Source organism: Sorghum bicolor, chromosome 3 (assembly GCF_000003195.3).
Source record: "Sorghum bicolor cultivar BTx623 chromosome 3, Sorghum_bicolor_NCBIv3, whole genome shotgun sequence".
Classification (NCBI taxonomy): Eukaryota; Viridiplantae; Streptophyta; class Magnoliopsida; order Poales; family Poaceae; genus Sorghum; species Sorghum bicolor.
In genome coordinates this window covers 19,382,283-19,409,375 of record NC_012872.2, presented here as the reverse complement: position 1 = coordinate 19,409,375, position 27,093 = coordinate 19,382,283, and the positions used below count along the sequence as shown (strand labels likewise).

Genomic DNA, 27,093 nt, shown 5'->3' with positions numbered 1-27,093 from the left:
TGTTGAAATACCAAGTTGTTGGAGATGCTCTTAGTCAGCCGTGGCAATCCGGGATGGGTACCTAGGATACTCAGAAAGGCCTGGTTTATTTTCCAAAAATTTTCAAGATTTTCGTCGCATCAAATTTTTAACGTATGTATGGAGCATTAAATATATATAAAAATAAAAATTAATTGTATAGTTTGCTTGTAATTTACGAAATAAATTTTTTGAATCTAATTAGTTCATGATTAGATAATAATTATCAAGTATAAATAAAAAGTATAATAACTAAAGTCATAAATTTTCGTGAACTATGCCAAAGAATAGTAGGGAACCTTTAACCGGGGCATGGTCAGCAGAATCCACTACTGGATTCCAGTGCTTTGCCGAAGCGCTCGGCAAAGGGGCAAACACGCTCGGCAAAGGTTTTGCCAAGAGCCGCTCTCACCAAAGAATCGCCGGCAAACAAGCTACCGGCAAAGGAAAGTTTGTCGAGAGCCGCTCCCGGCAAAGTTTTTGCCGAGCACGTGGAGTCCACCTCTCGGCAAAGTATAGCTCGCGGCGAACGTTAGCTCTAGTAACGGCAAAACGACCGTTAACGGTCAGTTCTGACAACTATTCGAACTCCTTTACCGAGAGCCCCGCTCGGCAAATATTTTTTTTAAAAAAAAAAAGAAATTGCAGCCGAGCTAGTTTGAAAAAATTATTTTTTTACTGAGGTTTGCCGAGAGCTCAGCTCGGCAAAATTTTTTTAAAAAAAAAATAAAAAAAGGTTTCTGCCATTTTTTACTAGGCTTTACTGAGAGCTCGGCGCTCGACAAAGTGACTCTTTGCCGAGAGCCTGTAGCTCGGTGCTCGGCAAAGTGACTCTTTGCCAAGAGTCGGGTTCTCGGCAAAGGTCGCATCTTTGCCGAGAGCCTCGCAGTCCTGGCTCTTGGCAAATATTTAGCTCTCGGCAAAGGCTCCAGAGAGAGCTTTTTTTTTTAAATTCTACTTTTGTTTCCAACTATTATTCACAGATAAACAGATATTAACAATTAACAGATATAACACAGCCAACTCGAAAGGCAAAACCAACATGTCCATCACATATATTCACAAAGTGTATCACAATATCCACACCAACATGTCTATATATTCACAAAGTTTTGCCGAGAGCCTTGACGGCGGGGCTCTCGGCAAAGATTTCACGTCGTGAGTCCGAGTAACGACAGCAGCTCTTTGCCGAGAACTGCCTTTTGCCGAGAGCTCAAATTTGCCGTGAGCCTTTCTTTGCCGAGAGGCCCTCTCGTCGAAATGACCCAGTTCGCCGAACGCTTTTTTTTGCCGAGTTTCTGGCCCACGGCAAGTAGTTCCTTTGCCGACGGCCGGTCTTTGCCGAGCGTCGTGCTCGGCAAACGTCTTGTTTGCCGAGAGCCTGTGTTTTTCCTCTCGGCAAACACAGCGGCTCCCAGCAAAGGCTAGTTTTCCGGTAGTGATGTGGATCTCTCCACCCTTAACAGTAAGGCCTTATTTAGTAAAAGTTTTTCAGAATTCCACGTAACATTGAATCTTATGGTTTATATATAGAATATAGATAAAAAATAAATAATTGTATAATTTCTGTTACATCAAATCTTACGGTATATATATATGAAGTATTAAATATAGATAAAAAAACAATTTGCGAGATAAAATTTTTAGATCTAGTTAATCTATAATTAGATAATATTTATTAAATACAAATGAAAATATTACGGCGTTCATTTTACTAATTTTTTTTAACTAAACAAGGTTTAACTCCACAAGCCAAACAAAACTGCGCCGCCGGTCCTCGCTCCCTTCCTCCTCCATCCACCCCATCGCTGCCGCCGATCCCAGCTTGCCGGAGCGCCTTCGACTGCGACACCTCCAGGTAAAATCTTTTCGCCCCCAATTTGGATCTCCTCTCGTCCTAGTGCTCAACTCTGTGTAAGTACGAGCTCGACAACTGAGGGTGTTCTCTATTTTCATTTACAGCGAAAAGGGGGGGAACCTAGGAGATGAGGCTGGTCGGCCTGACGGGCGGGATCGCGTCCGGGAAGAGCACTGTCTCCAATCTCTTCAAGGACGCCGGCGTGCCCGTCGTCGACGCCGACATCGTTGCTCGGGTAAGCTAAGCACGCGACCCAAACCTGGAGCTATCTGATGCTATCCGCGCAAAGACTAGTAATTACTGCTTCTACAACTCAAATTTTGTGCTGCTCTGTTGCTTGCCTGGGCATAATGTTGTTAAATTCGGTACACTACCAATTTCACAACTTGTAGTTCAAAAGATGCCTTTGTGTGAAGTGCAGTTTTTTTATATGTACTCTAAAGAAAGAGTATGTAAGGGCCTCGCATGGTGCCTTTCTTGCCTCGCATGGTGCTTTCACACAAACATTATTCCTAATTGTTTTGAAATTATCTCTCTATAGGCTACAAAAACGCTTTTGGCCAAAATCAAAGGTCTTTTGTAGGTTATAAACATTAAGTACATATGACTCCAATATTTAGCTGCTAGCATTGTCTTTTGTCTGCTGTAGCTGTGTTTCACCATGTAACTTAGAGCTTAGGCTCCTCATTTATTACTTCAAACAGCAGCACTATTTTAGTTTACACTTCCAAACGAAAAGAAAATAAAAGGATCTGGTAAGCTCATATCACAGAGTTGTGACATCGCGATGTTCTTTTATGAAGCCTTCAACTTATAGACACTATAAAATTCTAGATTGATATTGTACTCGTTTCCTCACGTTTTTGTCACTCCTCTCTTTTCCCTTTCCTTACCATTCGCAACTGGATCGTATACCAAACAATCGAACATAACACTGCAATAGGAATTGACACCTTGTGCAACACACTTTTATGAGAATGGCAGGTTGTATGATCTTGTAGACGCTCTCTTCTATTTTCTAATATTAGTTAGTACCTTCAATAAAGACCGGAACAGAAAATCATTGCTGCCCCAGTGCCTGGAGCAAGGCTCTGCCCTTTTTATACACAACAGCCAGTGTACACAAAACCACAACAATAGTTACTAAATGAATGGCGTAGATATATTACTTGCACTGGAAAGCATGATTGATAATTATTTTTTCAGAGTTCTGAAATTTTTATTGGATGTTGTACGCTTGTGAGGAGTTGCAACTGTGTTTGCTTTACAAACATTGTACTGACTGTGAAAACCATGCATTTATAGGATGTAGTGCAGAAAGGCACTGGAGGTTGGAAGAAGATTGTAAAAGCCTTCGGGAATGATATTTTGTTGGAAAGTGGAGAAATTAACAGGGCTCACTTAGGGCAAATTGTATTTTCTGACCCATCAAAACGTCAACTTCTAAACCGGTACACCTTTCACTGATTTCAAATAGCTCATCGTCTTTTACTCTCTTTTCTTATGAATGCAGTAATATTTGTCAATTTTCTTGTATTATGGTTATATACTTGCACACTAATCACTAAATCAACATACGGTATCCCTTGAGTCTACTGTCCAACTATCATTCTTTCTGTATGCCATCGTTTCATTATTTGTTCCTACTCACAGTAATAGTTTGTACTGAATTGTGTTGACCTTTATTTTATTTATTGTCATGATAAGCATGACATGACATACATTAGCTATGCTACAATGCTGGAGAAAACAAAAGTACAATATATATTTTATAATTACATAATTAACTGTGGCACTGGTCTGCCTGCTTCTCCTTTTTCCTTTTGATATCGTTTGCGATCAGTAATGCTTAATGTCACAATTCTTCTTACTGGCATTTTTTTGGTATTCTAGTTCTGTTAGTTTTTCAGTTAGATGAACCACTTATTCTTTTGTCAGTATTTGCTGTTGCTAATAGCAATTTTTTGTTTTCAACTTTCTGATTGTTTCAGTCTTCTGGCGCCACATATTTCTTGGGGAATAATGTGGGAGATAACAAAACTATGGATGAAAGGATGCAACGTTATCATCCTGGACATCCCACTGCTGTTTGAGACCAAGATGGATCGATGGACAAATCCAGTAACTGTGGTGTGGGTTAACCCAGAAACCCAGATTCAGAGGCTGATGTCAAGAGATAGGTGCTCTGAAGAACAAGCTCAGAACAGGATCAACGCACAACTCACGCTGGAATGGAAGAAGTCGGAAGGCAACATAGTGATCGACAACTCTGGATCACTGGATGACACCAGGCAACACTTCCGCGAAGTCTTGAGGAAGGTCTCTGAGACCTTAACATGGAAGGAACGCTTGAGATCTCGAGATGGCCTGATCTCTGTTGTCGTGTGCACGGCAGTGAGCGTTTTACTTGCCCGGAAGAATCTGCTATGGTCCTGATGAGGGTTTAGGAAGCTAAAAAAAACTGGTATGTCATTTTAGGGACGTGCACAAATTAAGCTTGTCTGGTGCCGCCTGCGCCTCAGGAGGAAATTGAAGGGCTGTATATGGAGCTTTGATTGATGAAATAATTTTTTGGTATGACGTATTGTTTTTTGCAGTAGAAAATTGCCACAGCAACACAGTTGGCTGGAGGTTTCTGTCCAGTGTACCTTTTCACTTTTTTTGTTTTTTGAGCGAAGTGTACCCATGTACTAATTGATTTTACTTATTTTGAGGAACACTAATTGATTTTACTTGACACGGTGGTTCGATTTACGAAACTGCATTTTGGGCCTGTTTACATGTGCCAGATATATTCTTCCAAACCTCGTGGGTGGGCTGGCAATTACAAGTAAATTCGGCCCATCCATGTGAATATTCTTGTGTTAGCTTGTTATTAGGCAAACGAAGCCTTAGAGATGACAATTGTGCATAAGTTGGATTGGAGTTTGTTAACAGACATGGTCTTGTTGAGGATTGGTTTAAATTGCTTCTTAATAACTTGCTCCATAAATAAACATAAACATAGCTGTGATTACTGGCAGAAGCTGTGTGACCATATCTTAGATCGTTAACAAAGGGCACATTCGGAAACAAGAAAAAGGCGTTTTGATGCGTACGGGCAGAAGGGTACCGCCAGTCAATCACAGGCGTCGCTGGCGCCTGTAGGACTGGTGCCTGTTAGGGGAAGGGATGGGCAAGGACCGGAGGCATGTCCTGAGCAGGCTGCGGGCTCGTCCGGTGCTCCACCACCGTCCACCGGTCACCGTCCGGCGGAGCATACCTGCATGTGCCGGTTGTTGCGGCGTCGCCGTCGCCGGGTCGGAAAGGCACTCCCCATCCTGTCCTCTGCTTTGGTGGCACGGCTTCCACAACGGCCGCGCGCGCCGCGGTACGGTGATTGATTGCACACTTGCACAAACAAAAGCAAAACCTTGTCGCAAATCTCGGCGCGCGAGATGAGATGACACGGCCACGAACAACCCCAAACCTCTTGCATTGCATAATTGGGGCTCGATCCATCTTGGGGCTACTATAAACAATGCTATTCGATGTTGACTTTGATAGCAAAATGGAGGTAGCCGACAAGGACTTCCGGCATTAGCGACTCATCCATGGAAATTAAGCAGTTGTTAGCGCCAGTGATTGATTGCATTTCTGTATAGATATCCCATGTGTGTTTTGGTCAGAGTCGGATTTGAACGGCAGGCCGAACAGGATGGCACGGGCAGTAGGTGGTAGCTGCCCACGTACATACTACTACAGTTGGCAAGCACAGTAACAGACAGACATGCATGTGACGTGCCAACACAAGATATCCAAAACATATAGGCTTGTGTCGTCGTCTACGTGAGCAAGCAATAATGCATGCCTACGTCTATTATTTGTCGCTGGCGGAGCAGCAGGAAATAAACAGACAAACATATAAACAAGAATACTCCACTTCCACTATATTAATTTTGTCACGCTGCCTGCAAAGGTTCATTGGCAATTCTTTAAGATAACCAAACCAGTTCCAGAAATTATTATCGATCCATTTCTGCTGGTCTCAAAAAGCAACAACTGAATTGTGCCGTACTTGGGTTGTTGCTGCCAACACGGGATGGGTTGATATGATGAGACTGCCACCTCACCAACGTGTGCTATATATTATTATTACTTTTGTATATACTCTGGTTCCTCCATAATTAATAACATTGGAGCTTCCTTTGTCTCCCAAAGCAAAAAAAAAAAAGGCATCTTTGACTTAATTAATTTACCACACGCTGATACACTTCATTGTTGGTTTCTCCAATGTAGTAGACGAGCAAAGTATAGTATGCACCGATATCATGTCAGTAAGATTTTGCTCAAAGGTGTGGTGCCATCCCATCCACCATGCATCGAGGCCGATGAGCACCACATCCACAAGCATGAATCATGATTGCAAGTAAAGTTCCAAAGCGTAGTGCTTTTTTTAGATAGTCAAGCCTCGTATCATATAGTCAAGACTCTTTTTCTTTCTTTATGAATTGTGAATAGCTGAAGCATAATAATACCACTTCCTGTCAATCCAAATAGGGTTTGTCTTAATTGGATACCATATGGTCTCCATAAATCATGATGTAGCTTTCTACCAAATTGTTTCAGTTTGAGACTTGGCCACTGCTAGTCTGAGTAAAAAAATGCAATATATGCTCTAATAATTGTGGGGCTCACCTTCATTCATGTTGTATGGTGTCCTATGGACCTATACTTCTCATCAAAGGAGCTGATCTTCTGTGAATCGGCGAATGAGTGAAACTTAATGATTCCTTCTTTTTTTTTGTATATTTTTGGATTGAAGAATGCTAAATTGTATACTAATATTTATCTTCTCCTTCACATCGATTTTCTCCATCGCATCTAGAGAATGCAATGCCTCTAAACAAGTCTTTATAGAAGTAGAAGTTACCTCTTAAAGTTAAAATCTTTTCTTGGTTCTTACTAAAGGGTGTTATCTTAACAAAAGACAATTTTCTAAAGCAAAATTGGAAAGGTGATGATAATTGTTATTTTGCAACAAGGAAACTATACAACACCTATTTTTCTGTCATGCTGCAAGATCAAGGATTGTTCAAGTTGCATTTGGCTTACAGCCTTCCAGGGGCGGTTCTAGAGTAGTAGCATGGGGGACAGCTGTCCCCCCAATTTTTTTTGAAAAACATTTAATATGTATACTCTTTAATAATATATACATATATAATATATTGTTATACATAATTGCTAGTCTACTCAGCTTATATAACAACCTTAACACTCTATATTCACAACTATTTTATCACCGTTTAGTGATCTAATTATGTTATGTTCATATCGATGAACTATATCGTTTTCGTTCGTACCCCCATGATTAAAATCCTAGATCCGCCACTGCAGCCTTCGAAGGACTTATTTGATTTTTTTAATCTTCGCGAAGAATGAGTGGTTGTCTTCTAATAGGCTTAGTCCTTAGTAAGTCAGTGAGGTTTATTTTATCCCAAAACCTTATTTGATTGTTATGTGTGTTTAATCAGCCGGTGACTAGCTAGATCTATAATAATAAATGGTTGGATGCAAAACCCTTAGTTAGTTCTGCATTCATTATTTCTAGCCAAATTAGACCCCCCTTATCCATGTCCAAAGAGCTCGTACCCGTCTTTTGTACAACTGGGGGTAGAGAAGGAATAAGAGATGTTGTATTAAGCCCTTGTTTAGTTAGGAAGTGAAAACTTTTTAGGTGTCACATCGAATGTTTTATAAGATGTCGGAAAGAGTATTTGGATACTAATAAAAAAACTAATTACATAACTAGTCTAGAAACTGCAAGATTTATTAAGCCTAATTAATCTATCATTAGCGCACGGGGTTACTATAGCACTTAAGGCTAATTATAGACTAATTAGGTTTAAAAGATTTGTCTCGCGATTTCCAACTAAACTGCGTAATTATTTTATTTTTTTATCTATATTTAATACTCCATACATACGTCTAAACATTCGATGTGATGGGTGAAAACTTTTTGAGTTGGGAACTAAACAAGGCCTAAAAAGCATTGTTTAGTTCCCAAAATTTTTTAAATTTTGGGTACCGTAGCATTTTCATTTTTATTTGGCAAATATTGTCTAATCATGAATTAACTAAGCTCAAAAGATTCAACTGCGATTTACAGGTAAACTGTGCAATTAGTTTTTATTTTTATCTATATTTAATACTTTATGCATGTGTCGTAAAATTCGATGTGACGAGAAATCTTAAAAAAAACTTGGTTTTTGGGTTAAACTAAACTAAGTCCAAAGTTAGCTCATAAACGGGGTGCCAGGTTTGGATTTTCGTATTGCCCAACAGGCAACTTTACTATCATCTGTTTTTCTTATAATTTATTATATCCGTTCCCATATGCAACTGTACTTGAGCTCGTTTGGACTCTACTTTTCGCATCGATGCTTTGGATTTCAGCAACTAGGCCTTGTTTAGTTCCTCAAAAATTTTACAAAATTTTTCAGATTTATCGTCACATCGAATCTTTAAACGTATGCATGGTGTATTAAACATAGATGAAAATAAAAATTAATTATACAGTTTATTTGTAAATCGCGAGATAAATCTTTTAAGCCTAGTTACTCTATAATTGGACAATGTTTATCAAATAAAAACAAAAGTAAACCAAAAAATTTTTAGAACTAAACAAGGCCCAAGTCAAAAGTCAAATTGGGTTTTGCCTGTTGCATACGGGGAAAGTACAGTAACTATTTATGGAATTGCGTTGTGAGATGGAATAGTCCTCGAATCCAAGTCGATTCACTTTCCCTGCTGACTGGGAATTGAATGCCATTTTCTTCTAGATGCCGTCGTGCGTGCCCAGGCGGGCCTTGCAGTTGCACGCACGCACCGACGCCCGGCGTCATCAGCAACAGCAAGGGAGATACGACATGTGATTTAAGTGAAAATTGCACGCGCGCGGGGCCGCATCGGTCGCTGGCGCGGTAATTTTAGTACTTCTCCTGTCAGCATCTTGTCGCAATCAATTATGGTGTAGTAGTATTTGCCACGCCCTGTCAGCATCTTATCTCAATTAAGGTGTATTCTAAATCTGGAGGTTTCTAATAAGAGACAGACGATACTAAACTGACTGTTATTATTGTTATACCATTCGGCTGATCTAGGTTCTAATAACAATAAATTTTGTTTTTAATCAAAATTATATTAGTAACTTAGTGGTAATTATTTGCTGAAGGATCGAGGTTCAAAGACCTGTATTGTTTTGGCACCTCTCATCTAGTATTAGGCTCGTTTTTGCTTGATATTTGTACTGTAGAACTTTGTTGTGCTTGTAAAATCATTTGTCCTAGACTCAGCCACGTCAGCTGTTCTAAGTGAGTGGCAAAAGAGACGGCTCAAGTCCGGGTACAAGGAGATTCACGCATAGACGGCTTCAAGATGGCGTACATATTCATAAGGTAGAGTTTGTTAGATATGTGTCATATATATGTACAGTTGGTTACGTTGGACTTGTATTATAGGCTAGGATAGAGTTGTAGTCGAACTCTGTGTCCTAGAGAAGTATAAATATGAGGCCACCTATGTCGTAACCGTTTGACGACTTGGCCGCTGGTTTAGGTGGCGGCGAGGCTATGAGATCGTCCGAATGCCGGTGTAGCTGTTGTTTTATGGAGAGAAGCGTCTGTAGTCATTGCCTCGAGGATTAAACATATTGTCGAATCTCGTTAAAAAATATCATGCCTCAGTGCTATTGAAATTTCTTCTACATCAATTATGCTTGTGCGTTTATTGGTTAATAGATCCATTTGAATATAAGAGTATATGTTTCCGATGGTCTCTCTTCACGAAAATTCATCTCAGCACCCATGGAGATTTTCTAAGGCTATTTTGAAGATGTTTTCTTTTAAAAAATCAAATAATTTCACAGAAATGCTCAGCCGCAACTTCGCACTGTGTTTCGAATGTAGGGTTATTTGTTATAAAAAAACTGTAGGGTTATTTAACTATTTTGGAAAAAAAAATTTTAAACACGTCTAGCTCCACGAACTCTGCTCCGAAAAAAGTTAGAGCTAGAGGCCACCTCCATGTTTTTCTTGGAGTACCTCTTTTTTTAGAGTTTGGTGCTCCCATATGGAGTTGTGACGTAATTACTCACCTTGCCACTCATTAATCATCACAGATTAATTCTCGTAAATGCTTCCCCTTCCAATGCTGTGACCTCATTTTTTTTCCTATACGTGCCGTCCCTCATCTTTTCACCTGCCCGTCCATATTAATTATTTATATTTTAATTATGACCTTATTAATGCTCCATCATTTGATTTCTGTTTTGGTCAGAAAATATCAAGAGCAACTTCGATCATGAGCATAATGGACCATTTGCATGGAAACAACTCATTCTTAGAGCTAGAGTAGAGCTACGTCCCAAACAATACCTCCTGTTCCACAAACTCCACGGTGGAGCTGCTCTATGGTGGAGTTCGTGGAGCAGAGTTACAAAAACTGGAGTGGAGAAGTCTCAAACACCGCTCCAGTTTTTTTAGCTCCGCTCCAGCTTCGCGTTGCCAAACACGTCTAGATCCACGAACTCTGCTCCGCTAAAAAGGTGGAGCTAGAGGCTAGCTCCATGTTTTTCTTGAAGTACCTCAAGAGGTACTCCAATTTTTGGAGTTTGGTACTCCTACATGGAGTTGTGAGGTAATTACCCACCTTGCCACTCATTAATCACATATTAATTCTCGTAAATGCTTCTCTCCCGACGCTGCGACCTTATTTCTTCCTATGCGTGTCATCCCTCGTCTCTTCACCTGCGCGCCGCCCATATTAATTATTTATATTTTAATTATGACCTTTATTAATACTCCATCATTTGATTTCTATTTTCGTCAAAAAATATCAAGAGCAATTTCGATCAGGGGCATAATGGACCATTTGTATGGAAACAACTCATTCTTGGAGCTAGAGCAGAGCTACGTGCCAAACAGCTGCTCCACAAACTCCACAGCGGAGTTGTTCTATGGTAGAGCTCATGGAGCAGAGTTACAAAAACTAGAGTAAAGTAGTCTCAAACATCCTCTTAGTTCCAAATTTTTTTTTTGGTTTTAGGTACTGTAGCACTTTCATTTCTATTTGACAATTATTGTCCAATCATGAACTAACTAGACTCAAAAGATTCATCTCACGACTTATAAATAAACTGTACAATTAGTTTTTATTTTCATCTAGATTTAGTACTTCATGCATTTGTCGCAAGATTAAATGTAACGAAAAATTTTGAAAAAAAATTATTTTTTTAACTAAACAAGGCCTTAACAGGACATCCGTGGTGAGCCAAAATACTTTATCAGCACTAAAGCAGCTTTTTGCCCCCAAAAAGGAAGTTCGAAGAAAGAAGAATGTCGCGGTTAACTGTCTTTTCACCATGGCTAACTGCAATGAACCATGTAGTTTGAGCACTAGCAAAAAGAATTCTTCCTACGACTGAGGCTTTATTTAGATCTAATTTTTTTTAAATTTAGACACTATTAACACTTTCATTTTTAATTTTTTTTAATCTATGATTGAATATTTTTGTTAGCTATTTGACGATACGAGAAATAGGATTTGACGTATAGAAGAATCATACGTACCTTTATGTAGCAGGCTTTTTTTTTTTTAAAAAAAAGAACTGTGAAGTGGCAACTGTTGTTGTTTTTGCTCCTATATTGTGAGGCTTTAAACCTAAGAGCTCATGTAACTTCAATCTTACAAAGGAACATATAACTTCAATCTTACAAAGGAACATACTCCCTCCGTTCCAAAATAAGTGTCGTTTACGCTTCCCGAGAAATAAGTTTACCTAAATACTCCCTCCGTCCACGAAAGAGTCAATTTCTAGAGTTGTCCTAAGTCAAACTTTTTAAATTTTGACCAAATTTTTAGAAAAAAATGCTAGGATTTATAGTATCAAATTAGTATTATTAGATTCATCATAGAATATATTTTCATATAATGTGTATTTTATATTATAGATGTTGTTACTCTTTTCTATAAAGTTAGTCAAACTTTAAAAAGTTTGACTGGCACGGATCCTAGGAATTGATTCTTTCAGAGACGGAGGGAGTATATAATAAAAAATATTAATATTTATAGTACATAATTAGTATCATTGGAAAAATCTTTAAGTCTAGTTTTTTAACAAATTTATTTAGAGATACAAATATTGTACATATTTTCTACAAATCGAGTCAAACTTGTGGTACAAAAACCTAAAACGACACTCTTTTTGGGATGGAGGGAGTATATAGTAAAAGGTTGTGCGATAGGTTATTTAATTTGCTTGTTCGCTGGTATTTAGTAAGAATTTTTCGTACTCAACACTTGGGTGTTGTTGAAAAAGTGTGTAAATTTTTCAGGTAGTATCAGACAGCTTGTTATTTTTTAACCTAGTTGAGCAGTCGATTTCATTGTTGGTCGGAATATTAATCAATTTCATTTTGGCTTATCCTCGTGACGTAGTATGCATGTAGGGAGAACGAAGGAACCATACCCAGACGAAGGAAGCAGGTGACCTGTCTTAATCTGTAACTATGCTCGAGCCTTGTTTCAACAAAGGTCCACCACACACTTCAAGGTGTTCACACACACTTCAGTCTTGCGACGTCTTTTAAAGTGCGTAAGCTTCCATAATTAGTTGGCACATTGTGGCATCCCCATATATAACTGAACCTATCTTGCGACGTGTTTTAAAGTGCGTAAGCTTCCACAACATTAGTTGGCACGTGGTGGCATCCCATATATAATTAGAGTTAACCTATCTAAGAGATGTTTGGTTGAAGATGTTCAAATTTAACAGATACTGTATTATTTTCGTTTTATTGGGCAGTTAGTGTCAAACATGGGCGGCGCCAGGGGTATGCCCCTGTATTCCTTGGAATACCCAAGTTTTGTAGCACAAAAATAAATATAAGTATACAAATTTATATGTATATCGGTACATCACGTCATATATGTATACAGAGTATAAGCTCGATACACCAATTAGTTCTGGCAGCCCACGAAAGAACAAAGCTCAGAAATGTAGAAACCATCGACTTACAATCTCGCCGTCTGTCTGTCTCGAATTTGACTATTGAACGTTTCTTTTTATATTTTATTATATTCTTGTAATAATGTAGTGAAAAAGAAGACATGTGTTATCATATTGCATTGAGAGAAACTTGCAAGGGTAAAAAGAAAAAAAAAACAGCCTCAACGTGCACACCAAATGCTACTCATGGTTCATTCAGGTCCGTTTAGTTGTCACTTCAAAAGTTTTACTTCTATCACATTGAATATTTAGACACATGTACGGATTATTAAATATAGTTTAAAAAATAACTAATTGCACGAATTTGGATTAATTTGTGAGACAAATTTTTAAGCCTAATTAATCTATGTTTTGACAATATAGTGGTACAGTAAACATTGCTAACTATAAATTAATTAGGCTTAAAAAATCGTCTCGTAGTCCCTATTTATATAATTAGTTTTGTTAACAGTCTACTTTTAATATTTTGAATTATATCCAATGTGACACCCTAAAACTTTAAGGACTCGATTTAAACACTCCTATATTGCATATTTGCTTTGACTTTCTTTTATCTATGGCATACCCAGCTCTAGATTCCTGGCTCCGCCACAGGTGTCAAATTATAGACTAAGTAGACTTAAAAAGTTGCGTTATAAATTATTCTCTAGTTGCGTTTTTAGTTTTATAAATAATCTATATTTAATACTTTATGCATGTATCAAATATTCGATATGATAAACGATAAAGTTTACCGCCTCCAACCAAATAGGCCCTAAAATTAAAGCGTGCTACATAATAACTTCACCGCACTGTGTAAGACACGGTTTCTAGCTATCAACCACACATGGATATGTTTTAACTTCACCGAATTATCAAGGCCTTCTTTAGTTCACCCCAAAAGTCAAAAACTTTTCAAGATTTCTCGTCACATCAAATCTTGCGTTACATATATGAAGCATTAAATATAGATAAAAACAAAAACTAATTGCACAGTTTAACTGTAAATCGCGAGACGAATCTTTTAAACCTAGTCTGATAGGCAGCGGTTCTCTATGCCTTGTCGAACGGAGGTTATAGCGGTGAGAGATCGATGGACGAGGCTTGAATGTCCCGCGGCGGCGCGGCGCCGTGGTCGCGCGCGAGAGAGGGAGGGCGACGGCTAGGGTTTTTAGGAAACTCCCGGCTCCCTAAAGGAAACCGAGTATAATAATACTCTTGCTTAATTCTGTCCAACGGGATTACAACTCATATATATAACTATTTGATCTACCAATTAAGGAAATAACTTTAAGAATAAATATGGGCTTGTATCCCCTACTCCTGCGCCTAATCTCCGCCACTATTGGGCCGCCTCCTGGCATATTGGATGTTGGTCATAACATCTCTCCCCGCCTGCACAAACAACTCGTCCTCGAGCTGAAAGTCGGGGAACTACTCGCGGAACTCTGGAAGAGACTCCCAAGTGGTGTCGTCGTCGGGAAGGTCGTGCCACTTGACGAGCAGATGCCACTCGCCGCGCCGCTGCTGAGCCTGCAGGACGCGCTCGGGAGCGGGAAGATGCCGGTCATCGAGGATAGGGGGCAGCGCGCCGGCTGCTGCAGGAGGGTCGCCGCGGTGTCGAAGGTACATGACAATCACCTTGTTAACCACCTTGGACTGGCCGTCTGTCTGGGGGTGGAACGCCGTGCTCATACGCAGCTTTATGCCCGCGCATCGGAAGAGGTCGCGCCAAACATGCCCGGTAAACAATGGGTCCCTGTCGCTGACGATGGAGGAGGGTGTCAGACCCAAATTTAAGGATAAATTTGAGTACAATAAACCTCATGTGTGCCCTAGGAATAGTCACACACACAAGTCGACAAATTACAGAAGTATCATCACAAGTGTCTTACATAACGTTTATTACAACACAAACATCAAAGTCTGGCAAACAAGCGGAAATAAAACTCATATGTAGCTATAGCTTGGTAGTTCCAACATAGGGACGACCGACTGGTGGATCGCCAACCTAGAAGTCCAACGGAATTTCTCATAGAAGCTGTCATCTGTTACCCATCCGGGATTTTTGTCCAAAAAGAATATAGAAACAAGCGTGAGTACATCTCGTACTCCGCGAGCATAACATAGGATTTTATGCGGCTCAAAAAGGTCAGACACTGGCTACTGCTGCAGTTAGCATTTTAGTTGGTCAATGTTTTAATCCTAAATAATTCATTAGTTATGCTTAGATCCCGATTAACCCACATGTGTACATGACAATAACGCCATTAAACTTCACGGTTAACACCATCACCATCACGGTTAAACCACATTAATCATCACGATCAATGCGTCACATTTTCATAAGTCATCCCCCATAACCATCCACACCTAACTATTCCGTAAGGGTCCAAGGCCGCTCATGTCCGAGAGCACGGCTAGTATACCAGTTTGATCAAATTCTGCGCAGAGGTGTGCACTTTTCCCGTAAGTCATGTTACCCATATGCTCGGGGTTTGCAAGACCCAGTGACACTACCAAGGTGAATGGGTAGGGAACACTATGAAGCCTTCCATAGGCCTCGTCTAACCAGTTAGGGCCGCGAGGTTCCCTCAGAAGGCAGTTATAGAGGACCCCCTTTCCTATGGCACATTTCCATCACGACTATACACATAGGAACAGAAGCAGTTCTATACCCAAAGTGGCAAGCCCCTCTTGCGCCCTTTCGGGTAAACTCTAACCAACTAGATGAGATCTTACTACTGAGCTAAAGTTAGAGCCATATAACCATCATGGTTGCACTGTATGTCCCGATAGTCGCTTACAGAGAAGTCCTTACGGAGGGTCTAGGTCAACCTGACCGAAGTCAATTCCACCATAGCCCTTTTCCCATCATTTTTCATCATATTTATTAAAGTCAGAATGGTAGTAAAGTCTCAATTAATTAGAGCACTAGCAAAGCTATCCACATACAATCTACCCGTAGGTGTCATAAATATATAGTCAGGTAGCTAGGATGTCCTTAGGGTTATCAAAATTAGACACATGCAGATGGGTAATTAATTAACTGAATAGGTATATAAGGGAAACCCATGTTATATTTGCCTTCAGTGAAGGGAAGCCGCTGCTGGTCCTGCTGCTCCTGAGAGTAAAACGGATCGCCCACGGTCACATCACTGTCTGCGCTCGATCGGCACCACACAACAACACGCATCCAGGTTCAATCATACAAGCAAACAATCCTTTAATTAGAACAGTACACCAACAGATCAAAAACAAAATAAAATGTTTAAAAACAGAACCTACGTTTCGCTACGATCACATAGATAGGAAGATCACGAAAATCAGAACTAAAACGACCAAGTTACGAATTTACGGCAATTTCCTATAGCTATTTAATTAATTAAACCTAAACCTAAAAATAAAAAAATTGCAAACTGCAGTAACAGTGGCACTAACATGTAGAGAATTTAATATCGAATCTAACGCAATTCGAACGGGTCAAATCGGAGCTAAAACGAATGTTTTATGGCCAAAACAATGCAGTGCCAAATTTGTAATTATTGCAAAATTTAAACGAATTTAAATAAATACAGAAAATCATATAAATTCTCTGGCCAAGGACTGCGGGCGTGATTAGCAAAAAGGTGGGGTCTCTTTGACAAATATGACCCCGAAGGGGTATAGGGAGTTTTTGGCCGTCGATCACGCGATGGACGGCTGTGATTAGAAGAGGGGAAGGGGAAGGGGAAGGGCGGCAGCGGCGGCAGCCGGAACAGGGCAAGGGCGGCGGCGCACCATGGCCTCCAACCAAAGCTCGCCGGAGTTGAGCGTCCGGGCGCTAAGGTGCTCAGTTTTCCACTTTGAGAGCACCGGGAGAGAGAGGAGGGCGAGGGGAGTCTAGCACAGGGTAAAACGCGGCTAGGAAAGCGGCTTGCACGGCGGCTGAAGGTGGTGCCATGGCCGGCCCCTTCGGTGCTCATGGGAAGGCCACTAGAGAGCGCTAAAATCCATGGGAAAGGGTCGGGGAAGAAGAGGAAGCTGCAGCGCGCTCACCACGACGAGAAATGGGGGCAGAGGCGGCTCGAAACGGCCGGCGATGCGCGGTCGACGGCGGCGGTCCGGTGGCGATTTCTTTTAGCGCTCAAGGGCGAGAGCAGAGGCGAGGTGAGGGGAAATGGGGAAGGGAGAGGGCGGCTCGCGTGTGGGGCTCTTCAAAACGTCCGAGGCGCGGGGGGGGGGGGGAAAAAGGGGATCCTGGGGGAATGGGGGGCTTACCGTTCCAGCAAGGGAGAAAGGTAGGGAACAGGGGCGGTTGAAGGAGACGATGCTGACAGCCGGGCCTGGCTTGTCAGCGGGTGAGAGAGAGGGGAAGGGGGAGGAGGTGGCCGGCTCGGCCTGGCCCAAGAAGAGGAAGGGAAGCGCGGGGGTTTGGGCCAAAAGGCTGAGGGAAAGATAGGGGGAAAGATTTTGCTATTTTTCTTTTTCAAATAAATTTTCAATACATTTTTTCCAATTGGATTTTTGATCAAATTGGCATTTTGTTTTTAAAACAATCATCACAATAAAATGCACCAGCATGTATGCAACATAAAATGTTATTCTAAATTTATATTAAATTTTTGATTTCCCAAAATTTATTATTTTCCTATATTGAAATGCTCCACCAAAATCACTTAATTAATTCAAATTCATCTATTTAAAAGAAATAAAATTTGGGTGTTACAATTCTATCCCCCTTAAAAATAATCTCGTCCTCGAGATTGGGATGGTGCTTACTCAAAGAGATACGGGTAAGATTGTCTCAGCTCGTCTTCTCTTTCCCAAGTGGCTTCTTCTTCCTTATATCAGTGCCACTGCACTTTGCACATCTTTATAACCCGACTCCGGGTGACTCTTTCCGCTGTTTCTAAGATCTTGATCGGATATTCCTCATAAGTTAGATCTCCCTCAACAGTAAGCTCTTCCAATGGAATTTGTTCCTCAGGCACTCACAAACATTTCTTCCGTTGTGACACATGGAACACATCGTTAAGACTTGACATACTCACAGGCAATTCTAACTGATAGGCCACTTCTCTACGTCTCCTGAGAATTCTGAACGGTCCAACGTACCTTGAGGCCAATTTACCCTTCATATTAAATCTCCTGACACTTCTCATGGGTGACACCTTCAAGTACACATAGCCGCCTATCTCGAAGGCCAAATCTCTTCTAGTATCAACATAACTCTTTTGCCAAGACTGGGCTACTCTCAAGTTGTCTCGTATTTTCCGCACTTGTTCCTCTGCATCTCTAAGAACATCAGGTCCAAATACTTGACTCTCACCAGTTTGATTCCAAAACAAAGGTGTTCTACATTTCCACCCATACAATGCTTCAAACGGTGCCATCTTGAGACTTTTCTAGTGACTATTATTATATGAAAATTCAGCATATGGCAAACTGGTGTCCCAACTGGTACCATACTGTAACGCACATGCTCTCAACATGCCCTCTAAAATCTGATTCACCCTTTCGGTCTGCCCATCGGTTTGAGGATGATACGCAGAACTAAAGTTCGACTTTGTTTCCAAAAGAATCATGTACTTTGTGCTAAAACTGCGACGTGAAGTGTGTACCCCGATCAGACACGATATTCTTTAGAACTTCGTGCAGACTCACGATTCTATCCATATATAATTTTGCATACTTTGCACCATCATAGTTAGTCTTAACAGGTAGAAAGTGAGCAACTTTAGTGAGTTTGTCCACAATTACCCAAATTGAACCATACCCACGCTGAGTGCGGGGCAATCCAGTGATAAAATCCATACCTACTTCTTCCCATTTCCATTCAGGCACTTGCATTGGTTGCAACAACTCTGCAGGTCTTTGGTGCTCGGCTTTCACTCTCTGACAAGTATCACATATGGCTACATACTCTGCCACATCTCTCTTTAACCCATACCACCAATATTTTTCTTTAAGATCTAGATACATCTTGGTGCTTCCAGGGTGAATGGAATATGCAGAGTCATGTGCTTCACGTAGGATTGCATCTCGGATGGATTTCACTACGGGCACACATATTCTCTTCCCAAACCATAGTGTACCATTTTCATCCAACCTGAAACCCGGTGCTTTTCCAAGCACTACATTCTCTGAAATTTCTTTTAATTTTTCATCCTCCAACTGACCTTTGCTGATTTCTTGCTCTAAGGTGGGCTCTAACTCCAATTCAACAGTGTTGTTCACTAAACCCAAATTGAGATGTTCTATTTCAGCTAGCAACTCTATGGGAATGAAGGTCAGTTGCAGCCTATTGGCATAGCTCTTTCGACTAAGTGCATCGGCAACAACGTTTGCCTTCCCGGGATGGTAATGCACTTCCAGGTCATAATCCTTTATGAGTTCTAACCAATGGCGTTGCCTTAGATTCAGATCTGATTGTGTGAAAATATACTTCAAACTTTTGTGGTCCGTATAAATATCACACTTGTGTCCAATTAAATAATGCCTCCAAATCTTTAGAGCATGAACCACGGCAGCGAGCTCCAAATCATGAGTAGAATAGTTCAACTCATGTTTTCTCAACTGCCTGGATGCATAGGCCACTACTCTTCCTTCTTGCATAAGCACACATCCAAGGCCTAAGCGAGATGCATCGCAATAATTAGAGAAGGTTTTACTCAAATCCGGTAAGGTCAACACTAGGGCTGTCGTCAACCTTTTCTTTAGCTCCTCAAAATTCTCTTGGCACTTATCTGACCAAATAAATTTGGCACTTTTCTCTAGTAGGGCTGTCATGGGCTTTGCTAACTTAGAGAATCCTTCAATAAATCTCCTATAATACCCAGCTAGTCTCAGAAAGCTACAGATTTCAATAGCATTGGTTGGAGGCTTCCAATTTAGCACATCCTGCACTTTAGTGGGGTCTACGGCTATTCCACCGTTAGAGACCACATGTCCCAAAAATGAGACCTCATCAAACCAAAACTCACACTTGCTTTTCTTGGCATACAATTTATTCTCTCTAAGCTTTTGCAAGACCAGTCTCAAATGTTCAGCATATTCTTCTTTTGTTTTGGAGAAGATTAATATATCATCAATGAATACTACCACGAACTTATCCAAATACTCCATGAACACCTTGTTCATCATATACATGAAGTATGTAGGTGCATTGGTCAGCCCAAATGACATGATTGTATACTCATACAAGCCATACCTTGTGGTAAAAGCTGTCTTAGGTATGTCAGTTGCACGGATTTTCAGTTGGTGATAGCCAGACCAGAGGTCAATTTTGGAGAACACACATGCTCCTTTCAGTTGGTCAAATAAGTCATCTATTCTAGGCAATGGGTACTTGTTTTCAATAGTGACTTCATTTAATGACTGATAATCCACACACATCCTTCTAGTGCCATCTTTCTTATCAACAAAGATTACCGGTGCATCCCAGGGTGAAGAACTAGGACGAATAAACCCTTTTTCTTGCAATTCCTTAAGCTGTTTCTTAAGTTCCTCTAATTCATTTGCCCCCATTTTATATGGTCTTTTTGCTATGGGTGCAGTTTCAGGTAAAAGCTCAATAAGAAATTCAATATCTCGGTCTGGTGGCATACCTGGCAACTCATCTGGGAACACATCTGGAAACTCGTCCACCACTTGGTCTTCTTGATTAGCACCACTCAACTGATTCACTGTTGCAGTCGGCTGAGGTTGCACTGCCACATCCACACTTATTCTGTCCCCACCTGGTGATGTCACCACCACAGATTTCTCCTAACACTGAATTACTACCCCATGCTGCTTCATCCAATCCATTCCAAGTATGAGGTCAATTCCCATGGTTCTCAACACAATAGGTTTCACCTTGAAATCTACCCCCCTTAAGGATATACTAGTGGAGGGGCTCCAGTAATTAGCTAGCATGTTGCCTCCCGGTGAATTTACTAGCATGGAATTTTTTAGTGCACAAAGTGAGATGCTATGCACTCTAACAAATGCTTGGGAGATGAAAGAATGTGAAGCACCAGAATCAAATAGTACTGTAGCGGGGATGGAGTTGATGTTGAACGTACCCATCATAACCTCAGGTGCTTCCTGGGCTGTATCGGTGGACACATGGTTCACTCTTCTAGAAAACGGAGGTCGAGCAAGCCTGTTCTGGTTTTGCTGGGCTGGTGGATTCTTCTTCTTGGGGCATTGGTATGCATAGTGTCCCACCTCTCCGCAGCGGTTACATGCATTGGGGTTGCCGCTGGGTGCTGCACTCTTGCCAGGAGCATTGTTGGGCACTCCTTGGCGTGGTGCCTGGTTGCTGACCTGTTGCTGGGGGTGTTGCTGACTCTGATTGCCATACTGCTACTGGGGATGTTGTTGGTTCTGGTGGCTGTACTGCTGGTGGTACTGAGGGTGCTGAGGAAACTGACCACGGTTCTACTGATTCGGTGGTCGTTGATTGCGCTGAGGGAATCCCTGCTGAGGATACGCACGTGGGCGAGTGTTGCTGCCCGACGGCTGCCCTTGGAGCTTCCTCTTCTTCGCGTCCATCTCCTTGCACTTGTTGTCGATGACAATAGCGCGATTCACCAATTCTTGGAAACAAGGATAGGTGTTGCTCATCAGCTGTAGCTGCAGTCCATCATACAAGCCCTTCATGAAAAGGCGCTGTTTGTCAGAGTCCCTGACCACCTCATATGGAGCATATCGTGACAATTGAGCAAACTTGTCACGATACTCACTGACTGTCATCGATCCCTGCTTGAGAGACTCGAACTCTTCTGCCTTCAGCTCGATCTGACCCTCTGGAAAATGATGGGACCTGAACACCTCAGTGAACTCCTTCTAGGTAACTGGTGGAGCATTGTTCGAGCGTCCATATTGATAAGACTCCCACCACTCCTGAGCAGGTCCTTGCAGCTGGCCCGAGGCATCAACACTTTCTCCAGGTCGCTGCAAAGGCTATGTTCAACTGCTTCTCTACCGCTTTTAACCAGTCGTCTGCCTCGAGTGGATCAGAGGCATGGGTGAACACTGGGGGACGTCCTTTCAAGAACTCCCCACGCTTGTCGTGGACCTGAACCGGTGGTGGGGCTGCTACTGGTTCATTGTTCATGCGGTTCATCATAGCTTGCATCAGATTGGCTTGCATCCCTATGAGTTGCTCAATAGTCATCGGCGGCGGTGGTGGTGGCGGATTCTCAGGTGCACCACGTCCACGGCCATGACCGCGGCCACGGCCACGTCCACGACCAGCGCCTGCTCCTTCGGCGTCCATCTACTTCCAACAAAGATTCACGGCTTTTAGTAATCTTTCAAAATAATTATTCATCGTTTATAATGAATAAAAATAAGACTAGCAGTTTTCGGGACCAGTTTTTAAACTCAGCAGGTCAGTAATTCGTTCTTATCTCAGACTCTAGAGATCCAATAGGAACATGGTATACATCGTTGGAAAGGTTAAGAAATTCTCTACAACCTTTATTCAGACCTCATTTACTGGTTCCAACAGTAACATAATCAAAATTGTAGTTAATCAGGTTCTGCTCTGGTTCTCAGTCTGCACAGATACAGCAGATTAATTCGGACATATCCCATAGACCCGAATAGATAATGAGGTGATTCCAGTTAGAGATGAAAGATATGTCAGTCTAGTATTCACCATAAAACTTTCGTAATTTTTAACTGAACCATTTATGAGATACAGAATAAACATCATAGACTGCTCCAGAATCAGCATGACTGAGACAATGATAAAGTAATCCAACCTCACATTAATCAACATTTACTACTAGGATTAAACTTTAGAAACATGCGGACAGGCCCACATGTTCCCACAATAAAACAAAAACTCCAAATCACAAATGTTCATCATCACAAACAGCAACACACCGAATGTTCACACGCCACACATAACCAAACCACTCGTTCTAACGTCTAAATAATAAGTACTGGGACACCTAGGGAGCTCTATCCTGCAAAACGAACTTGCGGGGCTTCTTCTTGTAGATGGGTGGCTGTCCAAGCTGACCACATAGCTCATCCACCTGTTGCTGGAGGCGCTTTCCCACCTGCTGTGAAACACGCAGCTCCTGCCTAAGTGCCACATTCATCTCATGAATGGCACTAACGTGCCTCACTGTCGTGTCCAAAGTAGGGTCACCGGTAGGAGGTGCCAGGACATGCCATGTCCTGCCATCTGGGTCGTTGCGGGGAAGGAACCGGTACCTATCCTCCTGCATGGCCTCAAAACGGCGACCATGGTAGTGAAAATATGCAGCTTGGGCTGCATCCTCCATGCTCTCATAGTCGGAAGCACGCCTAACCTTGCTCTCATGGATAGACTCCACCTCGTCTGAGTTGTCGACATTGTTCCGAGCTGTGATGATCACCTCGGCCTTTCAGTAAGTGTTCTCCAGTGGGTGCCTATGCTCTGAGCAGAGGTTGCGAACAGTGGCAGCAAACTCAGGATAGTAGCTCGCCAACACACCCGTACGCAGAGTGTGGTAGTGAGCATCCTCGTCAGCATCCATGAACTTGTTCCTGGAGGTCCATCCCATCTATGGGACAACCTATGGGTGCTGAGGCGTCGGCGCTGAACCCGTAGACGCGTGCAGTGCAGGCGCAGGTGGAGTAGGTGGAACTGGAGCGTCGACCTGTGGGATCGGTACCGCCACCGAGGTAGGTGCTAAAGGTGTAGACGTAGGAGACCCCAAGTCCATGAGCTCCTCCTCCTTGCCGCCAGCAGAGACGACAACCTCAGGCTCAGGCACAGGTGCTGGTGTAGGTACAGGTGCTGGTACAGGTGCAGGTGCAACTGGCGGAGCACGAGCGACGGTGAAGAGTGCATGGTACACGGCTGCGCTGTGACGAGACATCTATAAATTTTATTTTAAGAATTAGAATCAATAGGTTTACATAAATAGACCAATGGATAAGAATATAAAATTTTAATAAAATAACAAGAAGGTGTAGTAAGCAGTGAAATAAATAAAGCAAAAGAAAATCCTAAAATCGACCGTTTCTACCATGTTTGTGTCCTACAGTCAGCCTTGCTTTGATACCAATTTTGTGAGACCCAAATTTAAGGATAAATTTGAGTACAATAAACCTCATGTGCGCCCCAGGAATAGTCGCGTACACAAGTCGATAAATTACAGAAGTATCATCACAAGTGTCTTACATAACGTTTATTACAACACGAACATCAAAGTCTAGCAACAAGCGGAAATAAAACTCATATCTAGCTATAGCTTGGTAGTTCCAACACAGGGACGACCGACTGGTGGATCGCCAACCTAGAAGTCCTCCGAGAATTCCTCATAGAAGCTGTCATCTGTTACCCATCTAGGATTTTTGTCCAAGAAGAATATAGAAACAAGCGTGAGTACATCTCGTACTCCGCGAGCATAACATAGGATTTTATGCGGCTCAAAAAGGTCAGACACTGGCTACTGCAGTTAGCATTTTAGTTGGTCAATGTTTTAATCCTAAATAATTCATCAGTTATGCTTAGATCCCGATTAACCCACATGTGTACATGACAATAACACCGTTAACCTTCACGGTTAACACCATCACCATCATGGTTAAACCACATTAATCATCACAATCAATGCGTCACATTTTCATAAGTCATGCCCCATAACCATCCCCACCCAACTATTCCGTAAGGGTCCAAGGCCGCTCATGTCCGAGAGCAAGGCTAGTATACCAGTTCGATCAAACTCTGCGCAGAGGTGTGCACTTTTCCCGTAAGTCGTGTTACCCATATGCCCGGGGTTTGCAAGACCCACTAACACTACCAAGGTGAACGGGCAGGGAACACTATGAAGCCTTCCATAGGCTTCGTCTAACCAGTTAGGGCCGCGAGGTTCCCCTAGCAAGCAGTTATAGAGGACCCCCTTTCCTATGGCACATTTCTATCACGGCTATACACATAGGAACAGAAGGAGTTCTATACCCAAAGTGGTAAGCCCCTCTTGTGCCCTTCCGGGTAACCTCTAACCAGCTAGATGAGATCCTACTACTAAGCTAAAGTTAGAGCCATATAACCATCACGGTTGCACTGTATGTCCCGGATAGTCGCTTAGAGAGAAGTCCTTACGGAGGGTCTAGGTCAACCTGACCGAAGTCAATTACACCATAGCCCATTTCCCATCATTTGTCATCATATTAAAGTCAGAATGGTAGTAAAGTCTCAATTAATTAGAGCACTAGCAAAGCTACCCACATGCAATCTACCCATAGGTGTCATAAATATATAGTCAGGTAGCTAGGGTGTCCTTAGGGTTATCAAAATTAGACACATGCAAATGCGTAATTAATTAAGTGAATAGGTGTGCAAGAGAAACCCATGTTATACTTGCCTTCGGTGAAGGGAAGCTGCTGCTGGTCCTGCTGCTCCTCGGAGTAAAACGGATCGGCCATGGTCACATCACCGTCTACGCTCGATCGGCACCACACAACAACACGCATCCAGGTTCAATCATACAAGCAAACAATCCTTTAATTAGAACAGTACATCAACAGATCAAAAATAAAATAAAATATTTAAAAACAGAACCTACGTTTCGCTACGATCACATAGATACGAAGATCATGAAAATCGGAACTAAAACGTCCAAGTTACGAATTTACGGCGATTTCCTATAGCTATTTAATTAATTAAACCTAAACCTAAAAATAAAAAAATTGCAAACTGCAGTAACAGTGGCACTAACATGTAGAGAATTTAATTACGAATCTAACACAATTCGAACGGGTCAAATCGGAGCTAAAACGAATATTTTATTGCAAAATTTAAACGAATTTAAATAAATACAGAAAAATCATATAAATTCTCTGGCCAAGGACTGCGGCCGTGATTAGCAAAAAGGTGGGGGTCTCTTTAACAAATATGACCTTGAAGGGTTATCGGGAGTTTTTGGCCGTCGATCACGCGATGGATGGCCGAGATTAGAAGAGGGGAAGGGGAAGGGCGGCGGCGGCGGCTGGAACAGGGCAAGGGCGGCGGCGCGCCATGGCCTCCGGCCAAAGCGCGCCGGAGTTGAGCGTCCGGGCGCTACGGTGCTCGGTTTTCCACTCCGAGAGCACCGGGAGAGAGAGAGGAGGGCGAGGGGAGTCTAGCACAGGGTAAAACGCGGCCGGGGAAAGCGGCTTGCACGGCGGCCGACGGTGGCGCCATGGCGGGCCCCTTCGGTGCTCATGGGAAGGCCACTAGAGAGCGCTAAAATCCATGGGAAAGGGTCGGGGAAGAAGAGGAAGATGCAGTGCGCTCACCACGACGAGAAACGGGCGCAGAGGCGGCTCAAAACGCCCGGCGATGCACGGTCGACGGCGGCGCTCTGGCGGCGATTTCATTGAGCGCTCAATGGCGAGAGCAGAGGCGAGGTGAGGGGGAAATGGGGAAGGGAAAGGGTGGCTCGCGCACCGGCTCTTCAAAATGTCCGAGGCGCGGGGGGGGAGGAGCGCGGGGGTTTAGGCCAAAAGGCTGAGAGAAAGAGAGAGGGAAAGGTTTTGCTATTTTTCTTTTTCAAATAAATTTTCAATACATTTTTTCCAATTAGATTTTTGATCAAATTGGCATTTTGTTTTTAAAACAATCATCACAATAAAATGCACCAGCATGTATGCAACATAAAATGTTATTCTAAATTTATATTAAATTTTAATTTTCTAAAATTTATTATTTTCCTATATTGAAATGCTCCACCAAAATCACTTAATTAATTCAAATTCATCTATTTAAAAGAAGTAAAATTTGGGTGTTTACAGAGGGGAACCCATGTAACCGAACAATGCCATCGAAGAAGGCGCGGGCGACGGACGCGACGGTGTAGGGGTGGCCGAGCGCGATGAAGTGCGCGTACGTGGAGAAGCGGTCAACCACCGTGAGAATGACGGACTTGCCGCCAACCTTGGGTAGCCCCTCGACGAAGTCCATCGAAATGTCCGTCCACACCTATGAGGGCACCTCCAGCGGCTGCAGCAGGCTAGCGGGCGACAATGTCTCCGTCTTGTTGCGCTGACAGGTGCTGCAACGGCTGCAGCAGGGGTCGCCTGGGATGTAGAAATCGGTGCGCAGGCGGTGGAGCGTCTTTTGTACACCCTCATGGACGGCCGAGTGAGCCAGCGTCATCGCCTAGTGGTGCAGATCAGCGTGGTCGAGGACAAATATCCTACTGCCATGTAGCAGCAGGCCACACTCAAGGCGCCAGGG

General features: G+C 42.4%; 2 protein-coding genes across 2 annotated transcripts; one reads left to right on the top strand and one right to left on the bottom strand.

Annotated features, from left to right (window-relative positions):
• LOC8075355 (dephospho-CoA kinase) lies at positions 1,758-4,630 on the top strand. The gene is made up of 4 exons (XM_002457781.2): positions 1,758-1,876; positions 1,981-2,111; positions 3,182-3,327; positions 3,868-4,630. Exons 2-4 carry the CDS (start codon positions 2,004-2,006, stop codon positions 4,310-4,312), a joined length of 699 nt encoding a protein of 232 aa, XP_002457826.1. The 5' UTR covers positions 1,758-1,876; positions 1,981-2,003; the 3' UTR covers positions 4,313-4,630.
• LOC110433653 (predicted GPI-anchored protein 58) lies at positions 23,444-26,817 on the bottom strand. The gene is made up of 2 exons (XM_021456157.1): positions 26,647-26,817; positions 23,444-23,749 (listed from the first exon to the last, which is right to left on the bottom strand). The coding sequence occupies exons 1-2, from the start codon at positions 26,815-26,817 to the stop codon at positions 23,444-23,446; spliced, it is 477 nt and encodes a 158-aa protein (XP_021311832.1).

Excerpts from the sequence above, each read along its gene's own strand:
- LOC110433653 (XM_021456157.1), bottom strand. The coding sequence starts at position 26,817 with ATGGACTTCGTCGAGGGGCTACCCAAGGTTGGCGGCAAGTCCGTCATT. Across the intron at positions 23,750-26,646 it reads GGTTACATGGGTTCCCCTCT|ATGTCTCGTCACAGCGCAGC; the intron begins GTAAACACCCAA and ends TAAAATTTATAG.
- LOC8075355 (XM_002457781.2), top strand. The coding sequence starts at position 2,004 with ATGAGGCTGGTCGGCCTGACGGGCGGGATCGCGTCCGGGAAGAGCACT. Across the intron at positions 2,112-3,181 it reads ACGCCGACATCGTTGCTCGG|GATGTAGTGCAGAAAGGCAC; the intron begins GTAAGCTAAGCA and ends ATGCATTTATAG. Across the intron at positions 3,328-3,867 it reads AAACGTCAACTTCTAAACCG|TCTTCTGGCGCCACATATTT; the intron begins GTACACCTTTCA and ends TGATTGTTTCAG.